At 43.0% G+C, this 17,927-nt stretch overlaps 1 protein-coding gene across 2 annotated transcripts in view; it reads left to right on the forward strand.

The window, feature by feature from the left end:
• The first annotated feature begins 1,044 nt into the window (after window positions 1-1,044).
• SAMD12 (sterile alpha motif domain containing 12) overlaps window positions 1,045-17,927 on the forward strand; it is a 368,686-nt gene continuing 351,803 nt past the window's right edge. For both annotated transcript variants that reach the window (XM_069466055.1, XM_069466056.1), the window contains exon 1: window positions 1,045-1,131. In XM_069466055.1, coding sequence (XP_069322156.1) covers window positions 1,119-1,131 — 13 coding nt within the window. In that variant the 5' untranslated portion in view covers window positions 1,045-1,118. The remainder of the gene's footprint in view (window positions 1,132-17,927) is intronic.

Raw genomic sequence — 17,927 nt, forward strand, 5'->3', positions numbered from 1 at the left:
CCCTTACCCCCAGCAGCCATAATTGTACCCGTATTTCCACATGCAGGAAAAAAATGTTTGGAACCTTAATTTTCACCAGCATTTACCAGCTCTGGGATTCTATTGTCCACCTGATTCCCCTTATCTGCCTGCTTACAGTACCTCCAGCACCCGGAGTTAGGGCATAGGTTCAGAGGTTGAAGAACACTGATTCTTAGGCACTGTTAGTTATCAGGCCCGATCACAGGCTGTCAGCAGGCTCCCGGGCGAGGCAAGCTGAAAACTTCCAACCCCGGAGGACAGACAGACATCTGACATCCTCTGGTGGAATTCTGGTTCTTGGATTTGCTCCTAATAACCCGTTGGGATGGTGCCTGTTGGGGAATTTTAAGCCACCCTTACCACCGCACCACTCCACCCCAGGCCAAATATTTAGCCACCAGAACCACCTGCAGAATCAGAAGACAGCTGTATCAAATGGCAGGATTCCCAACAAGCCCCACACACCCCGGGGTGCAAAGGAACAAGTTTCACCTGTGCAGCGAGTCTCTGGCCCAGGTGAACCACAGGCGACCGGTGGCTCAGGGGGCCAGAGGTCGGTGCAGGCGGCTGAAGCCAGTGGACAAGCCCACAAGAGCCCATCGCCAACCCGGCAGCCTCCTGCCTCCCTCACCACCAGAGCTAGGTGCCTAACCCCTTCTAATTGACAGGGAAGGTCTCAATCACGGGTCCCTACTCCTAGCGCCCGGAGAAACCCAGCGCACGGCTTCCTGGGAGATGTAGTCCCTGCCACCTCCGGGACAACCGTAACTCCATTCCCCGGAGACCCCGGGGGCCCCTCACGAGACCCCCAGGAGAGATTGTTGGGTCTGGGCTGCTGAGAGTGTGGCTGCGGAGTGGCGCCCCGGGGAGGATTGGGGGTGCGCTCCCGGGTCTCCGCGAACGGAGGGAACTACACTTCCCAGGCCGCCCCGCGCCCAGCCTAGCCGGCTGCCTCGCTTTGCGTGACCGCGGCAGGTTGGTCCTGGAGCAGATGAGCGCAGAATATTTAGGCGAAAGCGAGAGGAGGGGGGGAGCGCGGGGCAGGAGGAGTACCTCGGCCAAGACAATTATGCATGCATTAGGGAAGCTCTGAAAGAATGGCTGTGGAAGGTAAGGGACGCTTGGGGCGTTTTAAGCTCCGTCTTAACCCGCGCACCCCAATCCACACATCCCCGATGAAGCTTGGCGATCGTGGGGAGGAGAGGGTGGCGGAGAGCGGGCCCCTTTCTTCTACACCTCTCGGCACTCACCTGAGCCGCGGAAGGCCAGTAGCCGCTTTATTCAGTTGCTTTGGAAAGACATGCAAGGTGCGCGGCACTTTGGGGTAGGAGGTGAAGAAAGTGTCCCCAATGGGAAACGATTCCTGGAAATGTGGGGAAAGCTGGGGAATGCTGCATGAGGTTTCAGCCCCGACGTGCCCCTTTTCTCTGCCCCCTCCCGCCAGGTCATGCTGGGTGGCCACGGGGCTGGGGATGCTCGGTTCGCCCCAGACACGTGGGAGAGGACCCTGTCTAGTTGCGTCATCGCGAAGCTTGGATGGCGATTGGGTCGAGGCCCCTCGTCGCGTGCACCCAGCAGTGGCGGCAGCAGATGTACCCAAAGGGCGGAGGTGTCCCTGCACCTGTTTCTGCTTATGCAGCCCTCCCGGGCTCAGCAAAGTTTACAGGAATGAAATGGAATCAGCCAGGGGGAAAAAGTTCAACAAACTCTTCCATGGGGTTACTCCTTTTCTTTGAAGACCACCTTCCTCTTTCCTCTTACAATTCTGCGTGTTGGCATTCCAGTTTGGACTGTGCAATCCTGCCTCCTTTGAACTTCCTGGTTGAAAGCCGGGTCGAGAGGGCTGTGAGAGATCTGAGATTTTTTCATTTCAGTTTCTCTTACCTTGCAACACAGGCTTTCTTGCTGAGGGTAGTTTCGGGGGCGGGGGGGGGGGGGGGCGGTGGATGTGGACCAGAAATGTTTGTGATGTCAGATTGAGAGGTCAAACTGTGCCTGGATGGTAAAATAAAATGATCGTGGGACTAAATGGGAGCCTCCATTCGCCTACAGAATTACGGTTCCTGAGTGCGGTTCAGGGCAGAGGGGAACTGAGGTAGGAGCAAGAGGGCATTGCCTGCCCACCGCACCAGGCTCCTTGCCAAGGGGAAATGAGCCTGTTCCTTGCAGGCTGGAGACAAGAAGGAACCACAGGGCTTGCTTGTTTTTCCCTCCCTTCCCTGCCCCAGGAGTGAGAAACTGAACTAATCTAACTGTTGCTCTCCTTACGATTACTGTCTTAACAATCTAGCTCCTACACTTACCACCCATAAACTCATAAAGTATTGCTTTTGGGCTGTCTCAGGTTCAGAGATCCCCAGCCACTTCCAATTTTCCCAACTGTATTAACAAAAATGAAGTCCATTTTTCTCTCTTCTTCTCTTCTTTCTCTATGTCATTTAAGACAAACCAAAGAAATAATTAAAGACTTTTTTAGGTTTTCTTTTCTGTGCAATTTGCTGATAGGCTGAGAATCTGACTTTTTGTATTTTTACAGCTGACAAGACTTTGAATACCAAAACAAAACAAAACAAACAAAAAACCCCAAGATAAAGTTTATCTTGAGCTTAAGACCAAGTCAAGTTGACCTACCGCTATCCCTTCTATCTCACCCATCATATGACATTGATTATGATCTCTTCTCTTTGCCACTTTTCTGTGTCCCCAAGTAAGGGACACTCCTACTTGTTGCCAGTCCACAATGTTCTTGAAAACAATTTCCTGGTCACTGCAAGAAATACAGGATTTGCCATATTTCTTGTCGGATGGGTGATTATACCTGCAAAGCCAGATCTTACAAAAACAAAGGCTTTTGAAGGAAATACATGTGAACTGTGGAGAGTTTATTTTATTTTCTTATTCACTTAAAGTACCTGTCTAGTAAATGGGAGACCTTGAGTATGAATCACAATGAGATCTCAACTTGAAGAATGGAGGAAGTATTTTAAACTTTTGCTGCAAATATGATCCCTCTCTCTGGTCTTTGCAAAGGCCTCATGCTGGACCAGGACTCTTCCTGGTTACTCCCACTGGGTCTTTCAAGTCTCAGGGAAAACTTCACTTCCTCTGGGAACCTGTCCCGACTCTCCCTTTTCCTCTGCCCTCCCAGCGCTCTGTCCCAGTCTATGGGAGGTGCCTCCTGCGCTGAGCTTCCCTAGCACCCCTGCTTATATCTATCCTAACACTAGGCATACTTCATCTGCCTCTCGCTCCTTGGGGGTTGGGACCATGCACTCTTTGATTTTGTATTCCCAGCCAATAGCACAGTACTTGTTCCCTAATAGGCACTGAGTCAATGCTTTTGAATTGCATGGCAGATATATTCATGGAACTTTTGTAACTGCTTCCAGAAGGATGCATGGAGTTTTCGCAAGTGCCTAATGCCATAAAATAAGTGACTTCTGAAAGATTTGAAGGTGGAGGAGACTTTTAAATGAAGCACCCCTCTCCAGTCTTTTGTCCTGATGCTCAAAGCATCTTTTAGAGCAGCAGTTTTCATCTACTGCTGAGTGACATTGTCTTCCTTGGGCACATCTGGAATATGTAGGAACTGCTACTGGGGGCTGCTATTGGTATTTTGTGCCCACGTCCAGAGATGCTAAATGTATGGCAGTGCATGGCCATCTCATACAATGTTTCCAAGCCAACACCAAATAATAACCGGTTTACCCAAGCTTGTTGAGAAACGCTGATTTGGACAATAAGGAAATTTTCCAGAGAAACTGAAATAGGAAATACAGTTCGTGTTACTTAACATCTGAGCTTTAGTTTACACATCTGGAAAAAAGTGGGCTCACTACTGTTTACTTCCTGGGAATATTGTGAAGACTAAACAAATAAAGGAAGGGCTTGTAGAAGCGTTCCTGGAACCCGTATCCTTGGTAAATGTTACTTGTACTCCCACCCATTGCTTTCCTTTTAAGAAGCCATACTATGTGGCATGTATTTTCTGTCCTGAATTTTCATTTATTCCTGCCAGTCAGTCTTTCTAATTAGTAACAAATTAGAAGGTTTTTACTATGTGTAACATTTTTCGTAAGTAAACTTGAACTTGTAAAAGTGTTAATAGCAAGTACTTCTTCACTCATTCATTTTGTTGAACCTTCAGCCTTGTATTAAGATGAAAAAGAGGTGCCCTTTGTTTATTGTTTTTTGGTTACCCTGGATTATGTTTTCTTCCTTTAATTTAAATACAACGTCCTATTTATGTTCCTAGCCTGGTTGGGACCCGTGTTTTGCATTTACGGGCACCTGGGAAGCTTAGAGGTGTGCTTTCCAGTCACAGGACAGGGCACTACCTTATGATCTGCATTCGCATTAGGATTATATTGGCATCCATAGTCTTTTTAAAAAAACATTATAGTGTAATAAATTACTTCAAATAGCTGGAGTACTAGAACCGCTAGAAAGGAGGTAGCAGGAACCGTAGAGTAATCTGTTCTCTGTGGACAGACTGTGTCAATGGTTGTGCCTCTTGATGTGATATTTTTCAACAGAAATTTGTTGCAGTACTATTGAGGGAGAAGAAAAAAGTGGATTCATCAGGGACAGTGTTATATTCATCTCTGTGTTCCCTGGATGGTGCCTGGCACTTGGGCCCACAGTAATTGTTTCATGAATGAAGTATAAACGCACAGCTCCCCAGAGCTAGAGAATGGTTTTCTACTCCTTATCCCCAATTCCTCTCCTTCTTGCTTCAGCCTCAGAACTTTATAAGAAAAGTCGGGTAGATGAACATTGTACATAGTGTTTCTATTCCAGGTCTAATAGACTAGCACCTCTTACATGGCAGAAAAATGATTTCTAATATTCAGCACCCTCCCCGAAAAAAGATTTCAAATGGAAGGCTATGTGCTCTAAATAACATCTCTGTTAAGGGGTATCAGTTTTCTTTCCTAACTGAACAAATTGGCTTATCAAATAACTTCTGATAAGTCACTGAATGCTCAGGTTCTATAGTTTTTCTCCTGTAAAAGAGGGAAAAAACTGCCCATCACTAAAATATTGTAAAGCTAAATAATAACAACATTGGCTGGAGAAAATGGGGAGACGAGATAGAGTCAAATACTTGTAGCAAAGAGAAGCAGTTGCAGTAAACGCTTGGCTTTGGAGGTCTAGTAAATGATGACGCTGTATCCAACTCAAATTCAGAACTGAGTCACAGAGAGTCAAAGAAGTCACAAAGGGAGACAGAAACATCATCTTTAATATAAGGCTACAATGGGTTATTTCTACTGGGGGTTGGACGGTAAAGCAGCCTTGCTGATATCACCCAGCAGTGAGCTTACTCCTCCTAGCAGAGCCTGCCTCTGTACCACTGAGAGCCCAGAGAGCAGAAAGCATGGGCTCCTGCAGCAGGCAGGTCTACCCACAGGGGTGGAGGGTTGGGCCAAGCCACCTGTGCTTCGTGCCTTTACACAGACTTGCACAACTGGCTTCTCTCCTGAGAAGGATCCCGAGAGAGAGCACGTAAGTGCCATTCTGATGGATATTCCCTCACAGGACACATGAAGCAAGGGGAAGATGGCTCCCTCCTGCTAGCCCGCTGATGCTTTTCTAACTACCTTTTCTGTTGAGAACATCATTTGAATGCACCTCTTCTACTTGGTGGTGCTTCGAAAAGCAAGGACTATGTCTTATGCCTGGCCCATGAAGTTTGAGCGAATGGAAGACGAATTAATGAGTAGGATTATGGGTGCTTTTGACTTCCTCAGTAGCCACCATACACACTTACTGAGAACTCCCACCTGTGTTCATCTACAGAGTAGATGCAAGAGCAGCAGGACTAGGGACAGGTTTCCCTAATAGGTACTTATCTCTGCAGCAGCTTCACAGTGTTATTATTCAACTAACTGCTCCCCATTCTCTTCCATTTCACTTATCCTCAAGGGACTTTTTGTCATATTTTCTGTTCTCTAGCCCATCAGATCTGGCTTTGCTGCACCAGCAGCTTCTGTTGGTCACTGTTTTAGGACAGGAGAATGGTGACTAGAAGCCCATCACTGAAAATTCCTATCCAGTGACTGTGCGTGAACAGGAATCGGGGCCTCAAACCCTGACTTTAAACTCGCTGTGGCAGTGGCTCCTGCCACTTCCAGCTCTTCCACAGCCCTCTTAGCCAGTTCAGACAGGGCCTCGCTCTAATCCTATGCATTGCCTAGACCGGCCCTTCCTAATTCCTTTCATCCCACCCTTTCTTTCTCATCTGTCCCGTTCTCTTATGCCAGAAGAAGCAAGGGTGGTGCTAAGAAGGGGAGATTGTGTGAAAACCTTGTGGAGTTAGCTGTGTTCTCTAATGCTGAGTCACAGTGGATGCCGTGCCGACATGTTAAAAGAGGGGCACCTGGGGATCCGAAGCCCGTGCTTGAACTCCGGGGTGGGTCAGATGTTGTATATTTAATTAGGAGAAAGAGGGGATATTGCAAATGCTCATTCACTGGCACTCAAGCAAGTTTTGCATTTTCTGTTGATAAGCAACAGAGTGCTGCCCATGTGCGAGGAACTCTAGTAGATTTGGTGGGGAGTACAATGAAGAAGGGAGCTTAGCCCACTCTGCCCCCCTTGCCAACCCCCCCCCAGCTTCCACTTCAGTGAAGGAGACAGAGAGAAGCAGACTAGGCTGAATGATATAAGTGCTAAATAAAAGTACAAGCAACATGACGTGGGAGGTGGGAGGTCTGAGAACAAATGGAGCATTTAGTTCTAGCCGGATGGGGACAGCCTCACGAAAGGGGTAGCATGTGAGTAGGATTTTGATGGGTGGGGAGTGGGGAAAAAGGATGAAACAGAGTAGTGCATGGGTAATGTGCACTTCCCAGTGGATTTCCCCCAAATCCTGGTGTTGGGGTGGTTTAGGCCTTTACGGGCAGGAAAGTTAATGAGGAGGTTTCCAAGTCATGTCTGGTATAGTTCATTTCCTAAGGGCTCTATTATCTCTTGGCCAAACCTGCAACACTCCCCACGCCCCAGTTGGATCTTGCAGATGGTCCTTTCGAAACCCCAAGAGCAAGGGAGGCGAGTTGCTCTCTTGTAAATCAAGCTGATTCCTCCCCAATTTTCTGAAGTGCAATGTAGCAGCACCACCCGCTCCGAGCTGGCTCCGGAGAGCAAACGTGGCTATATTTAGTCTGATTTTTCAGAAGTGTGGGTGCAAGAAGCTGCTTGTACCGCTTGGCTCTCTGCATGAAGAGCAGGAGCAGGACGGGCAGCAGCTGTCGGGTGACAGGGTGGCCGCCTCGGTGTCTTCAGCAGCCACCTTCCCAGAGAGCCAGGCAGGGAGGAACCATTTGGCAAGTTCAGTTCCTTTGCTGCTCCCAGCTTCTCAGCTGCCCTTACTGCTGTAAAAGGTGGTTCTGGTATTCAGCAAACTCCAAGTCTCAGGTTATTTCTGTGGCAGGTATTTGTAGACTGGCTGTGGGGTGTGGCCCTCAGGAATTCAGCTGCCCTTGAGACCTGGGGTATGGAATGGGCACAGGCCTGCTTATGCTTTATCATTTCCTCCACGGTGTGCAGCTCCCCACTTGGGGGTTATGGTGCTCACAGCGTTGTCTTTAAATATGCAAGTCCTGCAGTCAGACTAGGTGTGAACCCCAGCTCTGCCCACAAGCTGCTGGGTGTGCCTGGGTCATTCACTGAGCAGGTCTGTGACTCCTCTGCCCATCTATCGAATGGGAATGTTCGTGGTAATGACCTCACAGGCATGTCCAGAAGCTTAAATTAGTTAGTATCAAGGGAGCTCTTAAGACCTGGTCTGATAGGTGCTCAGTAAACACTCAGTAAAATGTAAACAAGATGATAGTGATGATCCTGTTTCTCCCTTTCTGCCACATTAAAAAAGCATCTGAGCCATTTATATAGCATTTTATGGCTCTGTGATAGAGTCTGGCATAATAGTCGGTGCTCAATGAAGGAATGTAGGTTCTCAGAGTTGGGAGATCAACAAAATATAGTTGATAAAATATAAGGCATCCTCAGCTTGAAATGTATTATTTGATGTATTAATTATCTGACTCCATGCAGTTATAAGGCAGCAGAGGAAAATAAAAGTTATCATAACAAGAGTATATTCACTAAACACTCATTACTTACATAATTTTTTTGCTACCAAAAACTGGTAGCAAAAATTTTTGTAGACTAGTCTCTCTGATTATCTGATCATCATTCAACCATATAATATGTATGCAAAGTAAGTTGATTACCAAGTGAAATTTCAGATCTTGCAAAGAGGAAAAAGTTCACGGACTGTATGAAAATGACATTGGAAAACTGCTGGATCATACAGCCATGGCCCAATTAACATCTGACTGAGTTAGGCCAGATAAACATTAAAGAAGAGAAAAATCCATTACGATTTTGACTTGATAGACACCAAAGAGAAGTATTCAGACCTTGATAAGATTAAGAGAAGTCTTTGGTGAAAAGAGATGCCCTAAATATTTTAGGGGAAAAGATGGTCTCCTTGACAATTGGGCTATGGAAAGTCAAGTGTGAAATGAAAGATATTTTGTTCTGCTGACATAAATCTTGTTTTAGCAGTTTTATAACAAATAAAAAATGGATTCCTTTTTATGTTTGAAGAATTAACATATACGTTCAATTAAAACCTAAATTTGGTTAAACAGAAGATAAACTTCTCAGATTCTCTTTTCAAGATAAAGTATAATTCAAACTGTTTCAATATTAAGTTTGAAATTCCAGTCCTCACTTCAAGTGTACTATCTTTCTTTTTCTCTTCCTCTCCTCACTCTATCTGTCATAGTTTTATACTACCTAAAAAATTTTAAAATTGGAGTTATTTAGGAATAGTTTATATATAATAAAATCACCTTTTGTAGCTTTTTGAGTTTAGGCAAACATATACCGTCTTGTAACCACAGTCAAGATGTAGAACAATTCCAACACCCTCAAAAGTTCCCTCACGCCCCTTTGTGGTCAACCCTTCTCCCCACCAACTCCCCCCATCCACTGCCCCTGAAAACTGCTCTGAATTGTCCCTATCCTTTGCCTTTTGAAGAATGTCATGTAAATGATATCACATTGCTATGTTGCCATTTGAATCTGGCTTCTTTCACTTAATGTAACACATTGAAATTCATCCATGTTGTTGCATGTACCAATAGTTTAGCCTTTTTAATTGCTGACTAATATTCCATTGAATGGCTATACCAAAGTTTATCCATTCACCAACTGAAGTATATTTGGATTATTTCCAGTAATTGGTGATTATGAATAAATCACCATAACAGTTGCTTACAGGTTGTTGTGTGAACCTAAGTTTATTTCTCTTGTGTAAATAGCTAAGAGTGGGATTTTCAAGTCATATAGTAAGTGTGTTTTACCTTTATAAGAAACTGCTGAACTGTTTTCCAGAGTGGCTGTGCCTCATGTGTATTCTCCTTTATTTTCTCTGTGCTAATCATCTGCTGATAATGAGGACCTCACAAGAATAAGAAATTTAGATTAATGGACTTATGCAGGTAGTTGGATGGGGTCAGAAGGAAGATTAATGGACCTATGCAGGTAGTTGGATGGGATTAGAGGGAAACAGCTTCTAGAGGTGAGTTCCTTGAGCTGCATTATACAAGATTATGCAGTGTGGCTATTGCAAATATACAACCCTGATTTCCAGGTCAGTCCAGACTGCAAGCACGGACATAACCTAGAAATGCCACTGGTTTGAGAACACAAAAGAAAGCTTCTAAATTTCACTATATTAATAAGTAGCATGAGAATTTGTCATTAAGTTCTATATGATGATTATATTGTTGTGAAAAAACCAATCAGATAAGGAAAACAGGCCACAGAGGCTTGCTTTTGGGGAAATTATATAAGAACACAAAGGCAGGAAAGGGAAGACTAGGTTTGAGAGGCCAAAGAAAGTGAGTTTAGCTAGAGTGTGAAAAACTTACCTGTCCCTGAAGGGAATTGGTTTTGCCTGCCCAGATTGGTTATGGGCTCCATCTGTGAAGCCTAAGAAAGAGGTTCGTTGACTGTTTCTAGTATAGTTAAATTTTGAAGCTGGCAGGGTCCAGGTGTACATTTTGTAGCCCTGTGTGATTCTAATTTAGCATTGGGTCTTTTGTCAGATGTCCCTTTAAACAGTGTGACCAATGCTTGATTCACTTGCAGAGACCACATATTACTCAGCCAAAAATTGGGTATGGGACCTGACTGTGGAATTGCTTCTAAGTGCAAAAAATAGTCTTGGAGATCTAACGTATAGGGATCTCCAGGACTTGCCGCTGATCTCTGGGACCATGAGATGCAATATTTGAATTTGGGGTTGCTACAGAATTCCTAGACGTATGGTCTAATACTGCTGTTTGAGGTCATGAAGTGTAAACATTTCAGTTGAGGGTTTTGTTTTTGTTTTTGGAGAGGGTGCCTGTGCCATTCCACGGAGGTAAAAATACGATGGTGTTGACCAGGCTTCAGGAGGTGTACCTTGTGCTTGATTTTGTCTCGATTTTTTTGCCCCTCGATGGATGGTGGTTTATTGGTGGAGGACAGGGAGCTACCAGTGACCAAGAAGAGGAAATGGGCATCTACCTCCTGGCCTCAGCCAAGTCGTCACCTTTAACTTCCGCTTGCATCTGTAAGAGTAGCACCAGGTGCACATCAGTGCTTTGTGATGCCTTAGCTCTTGCCTTCTGTTTCTTTTCTGCTTTCTGAGAAAACATAGCTTTTTAACATTGTGCTCATTTAGTAGATATTTTTACCTGAATAAACTGTAAACTGGGATTGATATTTTGTGTTGGTCATCCAGGAAGTATATGTGGGTATAGAATTCATTTCCTGTCACTTAGAAGTAGAATATTTTTCCTTTTTCACAAATATTTGTTGAGTACCTATTATGTGCTGGGGTGTAGAAGAGTTTGGGTTATGTAGTGTGGTGGGTAAGCGGAGGAAAACCAGCTGTGCTTAGGACTGTGAGATTTTAGGCAGTGTTTCTTTATATGATAAGGTTCTCTTGGGGCACTTGATAACATCCAGAGTCCTACTTCCCTGTATTGGGTTGTCTTTTTTGGTAAATCATAAATGAATCCCTGAATTTAACATGCTCCATGAGTCATTCTTACTAAACGTTTTGGAAGACACTAATCTAGGGGTAGGATTCTTAATCTAAGGTCACAAGAGGGGACTGAAGGATTTCATGGGATATTTGACCCCCTTACAACTATAGGTGCAACTTGCATGTGGACATGATGTGTGTTTTTCATGGGGAGAGGAAGTGGAGCTTTCATCCTATTCTCACAGGGGCTAAAGATGAGTAATCTCAGGACCATGAGAATGTGCATTTGACTTTTTTATTGTCTGATATGTATCTCCAGTGCCTAAAGCCATGGCTGGCTCAAAGAAGGCGCTCAACTATTTGTTGAGTAAACAAAAGAACTAATGTTATTTTGTGCCTTTTCTGAGCCAGGATCCTTACACTTGCTTTCTAAAAATTAATTTTCATAAAACAGTGAGATAGGTGGGTTCCCCCCCGCCCCAATAGTTGAGAGAATTTAGATCTGTAGAGGATTAAGTGAATTTCCCAAGGCCACACAGCCGATTTGCGGTGGAGCTGGGCCTTTTAGCCAAGTTTGCCATAGTCCAGAGTCCTTGGTTTTTATTTGTTGTTGTTTTTAACACACTATCTTGTTTTCTGGTTTGTCCCAGTTTGGTTCTGAGGAACTAGTTTTCTTTTGGAAACTTTGGTAACTTAAGAAAAACAGTATTATAACAAAAACAAAACATTTCTTAATTGGGCTCTGCAATGGGGAAAATTCTTTCAAGTTTTTGGATCAAATCTCCAGTCAAGTGTTTATCTTGGTATTAGCTTTCTACGCTTTTGCTTGCTTTCTTTGTAGGGAGCCCCAGGCCTTTGGGTTTTGGTGGTGGCTTTCTCATGCTGCCTTCCAAAGTCACCTGTGTCCCCAGCATGCAATTAGTATAAATTGCTATTTTATTTGGACAATAAGTATTCATTGCACACTTGCTATAAGCTCAGCAGCACGGTGATGGCCTGGGGAGTCCAAAAAGAATCTGAGGCTGTTGAATCTACTCTTCCGGGAACTTAGGGTCCAGTCCAAGATTCAAGACTCATACCATAAATGTTTCACAGCAAAAAGGGTTCCGACGTGGGCAGGGCAGGTGAGCAGGGGAGGCTGTGTAGGCGCCCTGCTCTCTGTATCAGCAGGGAGCTGCCACACCCACAGCAACGGTCCTCATGCTGCCCTGGACTTCCCTTGAGAAGTCATTATAGGGTTTTGTTTTGTTTTGTTTTTAAATAGAGCAAATTAACTGCGATGGAAAGTTTGGTCATAGTCTGGAAAGACTGAGAAAACAAGGGAGAAGCTGAAGTAATGTAATCATAGGGTGATAAGGGAAAAGAAAGGAACAGAGAGCAGATGTTAGAAATGTTTCATAGGGAAACAAATATAGGATTTGGGATTGTTTATTTACAGGGAGTGGCAGATACATAATTGCTCCCAACTCTTCCGGGGCTCTCCACTGCCAATGGAATAAAGTCCAAACCCCGCCGCATTTGGGGCCCTTCCGGATCGCCAGGCCTTCCTGCTCCAGGCTTGTGCTCCACTCCCTTCCCTATAAGAATCTTCTTTGATATTCGACTGAGCGTGGCTATCAGCTGTTTCCTGGGCTCTCAATGTACCTGAATAATGTCCTTTCATTCAACATTGTTTCTTTATAACAGAAAAATAAATTGATTCCTGGCTGGGGCCACTGTCTGTGGAGTCTGTACGTTCTCCCCAGATCTGCATGGTTTTTCTCCAGTTTCCTCCCACATCCCAGAGATATGCCCCTTGGGTGAACTGTCCTGTCTGCGTGATGCCCCTGTGAGTGCGTGTGGGCGTGAGTGTGCCCTGAGATGGGGTCGCATCCTGCCCGGGTTGTTCTGCCTTGTGCCCTGAGCTGCTGGGACAGGCTCTGGCCACCCGTGACCTTTAACTGGAATAACCAGGTTGGAAAAGGGACAACTGAATGAGTACAAATGATTGTTAAAAATTTGTAAAGTAGATGACGATCATACAGGTGCACCACAATAAACGATGCAGAATGAGAGCTCTCAGCAAGCCCCCCCATTTGTTTTTGTTTGTTTTTGAACTGTGTAGTGCGAAGAGGTGTGTCTGATAACTTTCACAAGGCAAACATTTATTACTTGATGTCACCCACCACCACTGGGACTGCCCTCACTCACTGATTCACCAAAAATTGGTTAAATTGTTACCTTACTTGTTTTTATTCATCTTTCTTAAATGTATGTAGAGTTCACATGTATTTCAAAGTTTAATATTAGAAGTGTTTGGGGTCTTTATTTAGAACTTTGGTGATGTTTTTGTGACCAGGAATGTGCTGTAGAAATGTAACTCTTTTATATCAGTCTACAGTAAAATTGGTTTCATTACAGTTGTTGCACTTAAAGTCACAGTTTCCAAGAACCTGTGGAGGACGTTGAGGATTTACCTTGAGTCCCTCCTCAAGTGCCTTCCTCACACATGCTCACACAGTGCTCCTCACATTCTTACACATGCACATCTAAAGCAAGAGGAACGGTGGCAAGAGCAGCAAATTTGCTGGTGCTGGAAGAGCCCGACTCACAGGTAATGCAGTGTTCAAGGTAATGCAGCCCGTGGTAGCAGGTGCACCATTTCCAAGTGGAGCCTGTCAGCATCGCCTGACGCACAGACAGTCAGCAAGGTGTGTGCTGAGAAGTGCCTGCTGGGCTTGGCAAGTAGGAAGAGGCATTCTGATGAAACAGAGAGGCAGATCCATATTATAATGGCTTAAGGATTAAATGGGAGATGCAAATGTATGGAAATGCAAAGGAGGGAGAAATAGCAAAAAGATAAAGGTCCAAGGGTTTGTAAACATGGTGAGAAGTTAGAAGAAGGAAGACAAAGGGCTATATACTTAGACTGGAGACAAGTTCAAAGAAAGTTTTTTTTTTTTAAAAGCTAGGACAGAGAGTGTTCATAGACTATGTGAATTGACTTAGTGGAGAGGGAGATTTTGAAGATACAAAGGATAGAAGGGATAACTGATAAAGCAAGAGCCATCAAGAGTTTAGATCTGTTAGCCCTTAGAGAAGGCACTGTTCTTTCTGGAAGGTATAGGTGGTGGGTGGGGCAGATAAAGAATGTTATTACTATAAAATAAATACAGAACTACTAAAAAAAATTAATTCCTGTGCTACATGATAGGCTTCTAAATGCTTGTCATGTACTAATCATTAATCTTCACATCAGTTCTATGAAGTATCGTTATCATCCCTATTTACAAATAACAAAAGGGACACAGAAAGGTTAAGTAACTTGCTCATGGTCAGACAGCTAGAAGCAGTAGAGCTGGAATTTGATAAAGATGTTGCCTAAAAAGATGTTCATCCGATTTCCTAGTTATGACACTTTGGGGAGTACTGGATCAAGACATTATCCTCTTCAGAATTTTCTTTACAAATTAGACTATTAAAGGATGATCTATAAGAACATGTAGGTCTTTGACAATTTCTTGCAAATTAGTTTATTTTGTAGTAACTAACTCCAGGTAGGACAGAAATGAAATAGGAGAAATTCTAATTCTCAAATGTTAGGGAAGGGTATAATTTTCAGAGCATGAGTCATTTCTGGAGAGGTTAAGCCTTGGTGGGTGCTTGCCTGTGGAATAGGGGTTGAGTACACCGGCCAGCCAGGAGATACCATTAGGTGCTCTAAATCTACAGGTTGGGGTTGGGGTCTTAGGGAAATAACAGAAAGTAGGGGTAGCATCAGAAAGGAAAGGTGAAAAAGATGCTGAAAATGAACTTGGTCAACTTCACAATTTTGCCAAGACACAAACATGATCACCATTTTCTTCTTTTATCACTTGCCTCCTTCCTGCTCTTAAGGGCTTTAAGATACAGGTTTCCAGGGTGTTCAGGCCATTGTCCCCAATTCTAATGGCAAGGGAGAGCTATTTTCCCTGGCTGGTGCTTGGGTCTATTGCTTGCTAAGTACCACTATACAACCTTATGATGCTTCTGCCTCTTTCTGACCTGCTTTGCCTGGCCACAGTTTCTTAATTGAAACTCAATAGCTGGTAGCTTTGGCACCCGTGCGTTTGCTGGGACTCACCCCAAGGCCATCATCTTTGAAATCATACCGCCCTGGCTTTACACAGCACTCTGTGCTTTCCAAAGTACCATTGCTCCTTTGAGCTACAGCTGATCCACCGGCAGCTGAAACAGGTGCTCTTATCCCCATTTCACAAATAAAGATGTGAAGACTCCCTTATCCAAAGTCACATAATTCATTAGTGGCAAAGCTTAGATTTAGAGCTTGATGTCTTGGGTCTTTTTATTGTGACTTCTATCATTGCTGCTATAATTGGAAGGGATGGCACAGGGCCTACTTTGAAGGGTTTTGGAAATGGATTTTCTAAAAGGGATCCAGAATTTTTCTTAAATTATGGATGAAGACAGCCAGAGTGGGGCCAAAGGTTGTGTGGCTCTCTAGAGGTGCCAGGCATCTCTCCCCATATTTCTGTCTTCCAAGATTTTTTTGTTAGTTTTTTTTTACTTTCTATTTAATCGTTCTGGTCTTCTTTCATGTTAAATGTTTTCTTCAAATGTTTGATAATGTTAGATTCTCTGCTCATATTTGAGTGGCCCACTTTAAAAAAAATTGAAAGCTCTCTAGGTATGAATGGGGATTGTTGATCATGGTCTTCACTGGCTAAGTATATTTAGAGTAAGGGAAGGGGTCTTATGTTAGAATGTTTAGTTCTTTTTTATTGGGCTGGATAATTTTCTAGAGAAGAGCCTGTATTTGAACTCCAATATCTGGTCCCAGAGTCTGTGTCTTTATCCACCCATTTTATTAACTTTTGGATAAGGTTCAATGTCTGTGTATATTTTATTGTTATTTCTAAGAAAGTTAGCAATCTAAATGTAGATTACATAGGCATTCTCATCTCTGAAGATGATTTCTTTAATCAGAAATTTCCTTGTACAGAAATTTCCACTACAATTGTAATCTGTATTTTTTTCACTCTTATATTTGAGCACTTAGAAGAATACCTAGTGCACAGGAGGTGCTCAGAAATAATTGTTGCATGAATTCAGATCTTGCACACAGCATCAAACTTTCTGAATAATATGTGATAGGGTGTAGAACAGGGGTGAGGAACCTTTTCATTTTGGAAGGACACATTAATTTAGCTGTGATAAAATAAGGCCACGTTCAAGAAACTTCTATTACATATATTTAAAAATGTACATTGTTTGATAAAAATCTATGTACTTAATAATTTCAAAACATGAAAACTATTTAAAGTTAGCTAACCTTTTAATGACTTTGTTGTGTCTGCTTTTTTGTTGAAAATCATTTGAATATTTGGTTGCAGCATGGAGGTCCACAGTTTCAGTTGGTCCTCTAGATAGATATCAGTCATTTATGACCTTAAAGACATCTTGATTTGGGTTAGGTAGGAGAATGCAGATTCAAGCAATAAATGGTTGAAAAGCAAGAAAGCATTTTTTCAAGGATGTTGCCAAAGGCATGAGTATTCTACTGCATGTTTCCATATTGCAATTGGATCTTTCTTAGCATTTAACAATGACTTTAAAATGTCATCTACCGAGAGCTCAATCAATTCCATCTGTAGTACTTTAGGTGCCTTGGTGATATCAACTAGATGAGGCTGAAATGCTAATTTAAGTGTGATGTCATGATTCTCAAAGTCAGTGAACCTTTCATTGTATTCTCCAATTAATAGTTCTATAGCAGCTGCATATTCTTCAAATGATTCTCATATATCCTGCTCATCAGTGACTTTTGCTAATTGGGGAAAATGTTTATACAAAATTTCCTTTTGAAGAAGAAGTGTTTTGAAAAAAGATAGCTTTTTTTGAAATGCTTGGATTTTTTTGCCACATATCATATATAAACTTAGTTTTACCTTGCAAAGAAATATTCAAGTCATTTTGATTTGACATGGCTATCACACAGAAATGCTGTGCTCCCATAGAAATCTTCTTTCGATAACCCACATTGCTGATTCTGTTCTTCATAAAATTTAACTATCTGTTCTTGCAGAGATAAAATGTTGGCTAACACCTGTCCCTGTGGTAGCCAACTCACTTTGGAATGATACGGCAAATCCACTCAACGTTAGCTTATTACAAAACTGACGATGCCATGTTGCATTTGCATGAATATAGTTAATACTTGTTGCAAAGTGTCACTTAAAATAGTAGCTTTAGCACAGAGATTTTGCTGATGCAAGATACAATGAAAAGAAGTGAGAGCATATGGATCTGTTAATACATTTTTTATCTGTGCAATAAACTCTTCATGTTTTCCTGTCATGGAAGGTGCACTGTCTCTGTACATACACTCACAAAATTTACCAAATTCAGTCCAACTTCACGACATTTATCTTGAAAGTTATTGAAGATATCTATTCCCTGTATTCTGTTCACAAGAGTACCCAAAGCAAGTAACTCTTTTAAGTGAAGAAAATCTTCTGTTATGACCCAAATGAAGTATAAAACCTGTGCCAAGTCAGTAGTATCAGTTGATTCATCCAAAGCAATTGAGTAATATATATTTTCCTTTTGAAGTATTGCATGAAGTTGTTCTGTTAAGTTGAAGGCTAATTCATGCTGCCAATCAGTTATGGTTCTCCTTGAAAAGGGCAGTTTGTACTGGTCTTGCTCTTGCTCAGGCTGGTCTTAAAAACTCCTGAGCTCAAGCCATCCTTCCACCTCAGCCTCCGAGAGTGCTAGGATTATAGGCATGAGCCACTGCCTGGCCTTGTATTTCTGCAATACAACCTTTCTCACCTCTCCCTTTAATTTAAAATATTTGTGGTCCTTATGAGTGTTA

This window comes from Eulemur rufifrons, chromosome 3 (assembly GCF_041146395.1).
Source record: "Eulemur rufifrons isolate Redbay chromosome 3, OSU_ERuf_1, whole genome shotgun sequence".
NCBI classification, from domain to species: domain Eukaryota; kingdom Metazoa; phylum Chordata; class Mammalia; order Primates; family Lemuridae; genus Eulemur; species Eulemur rufifrons.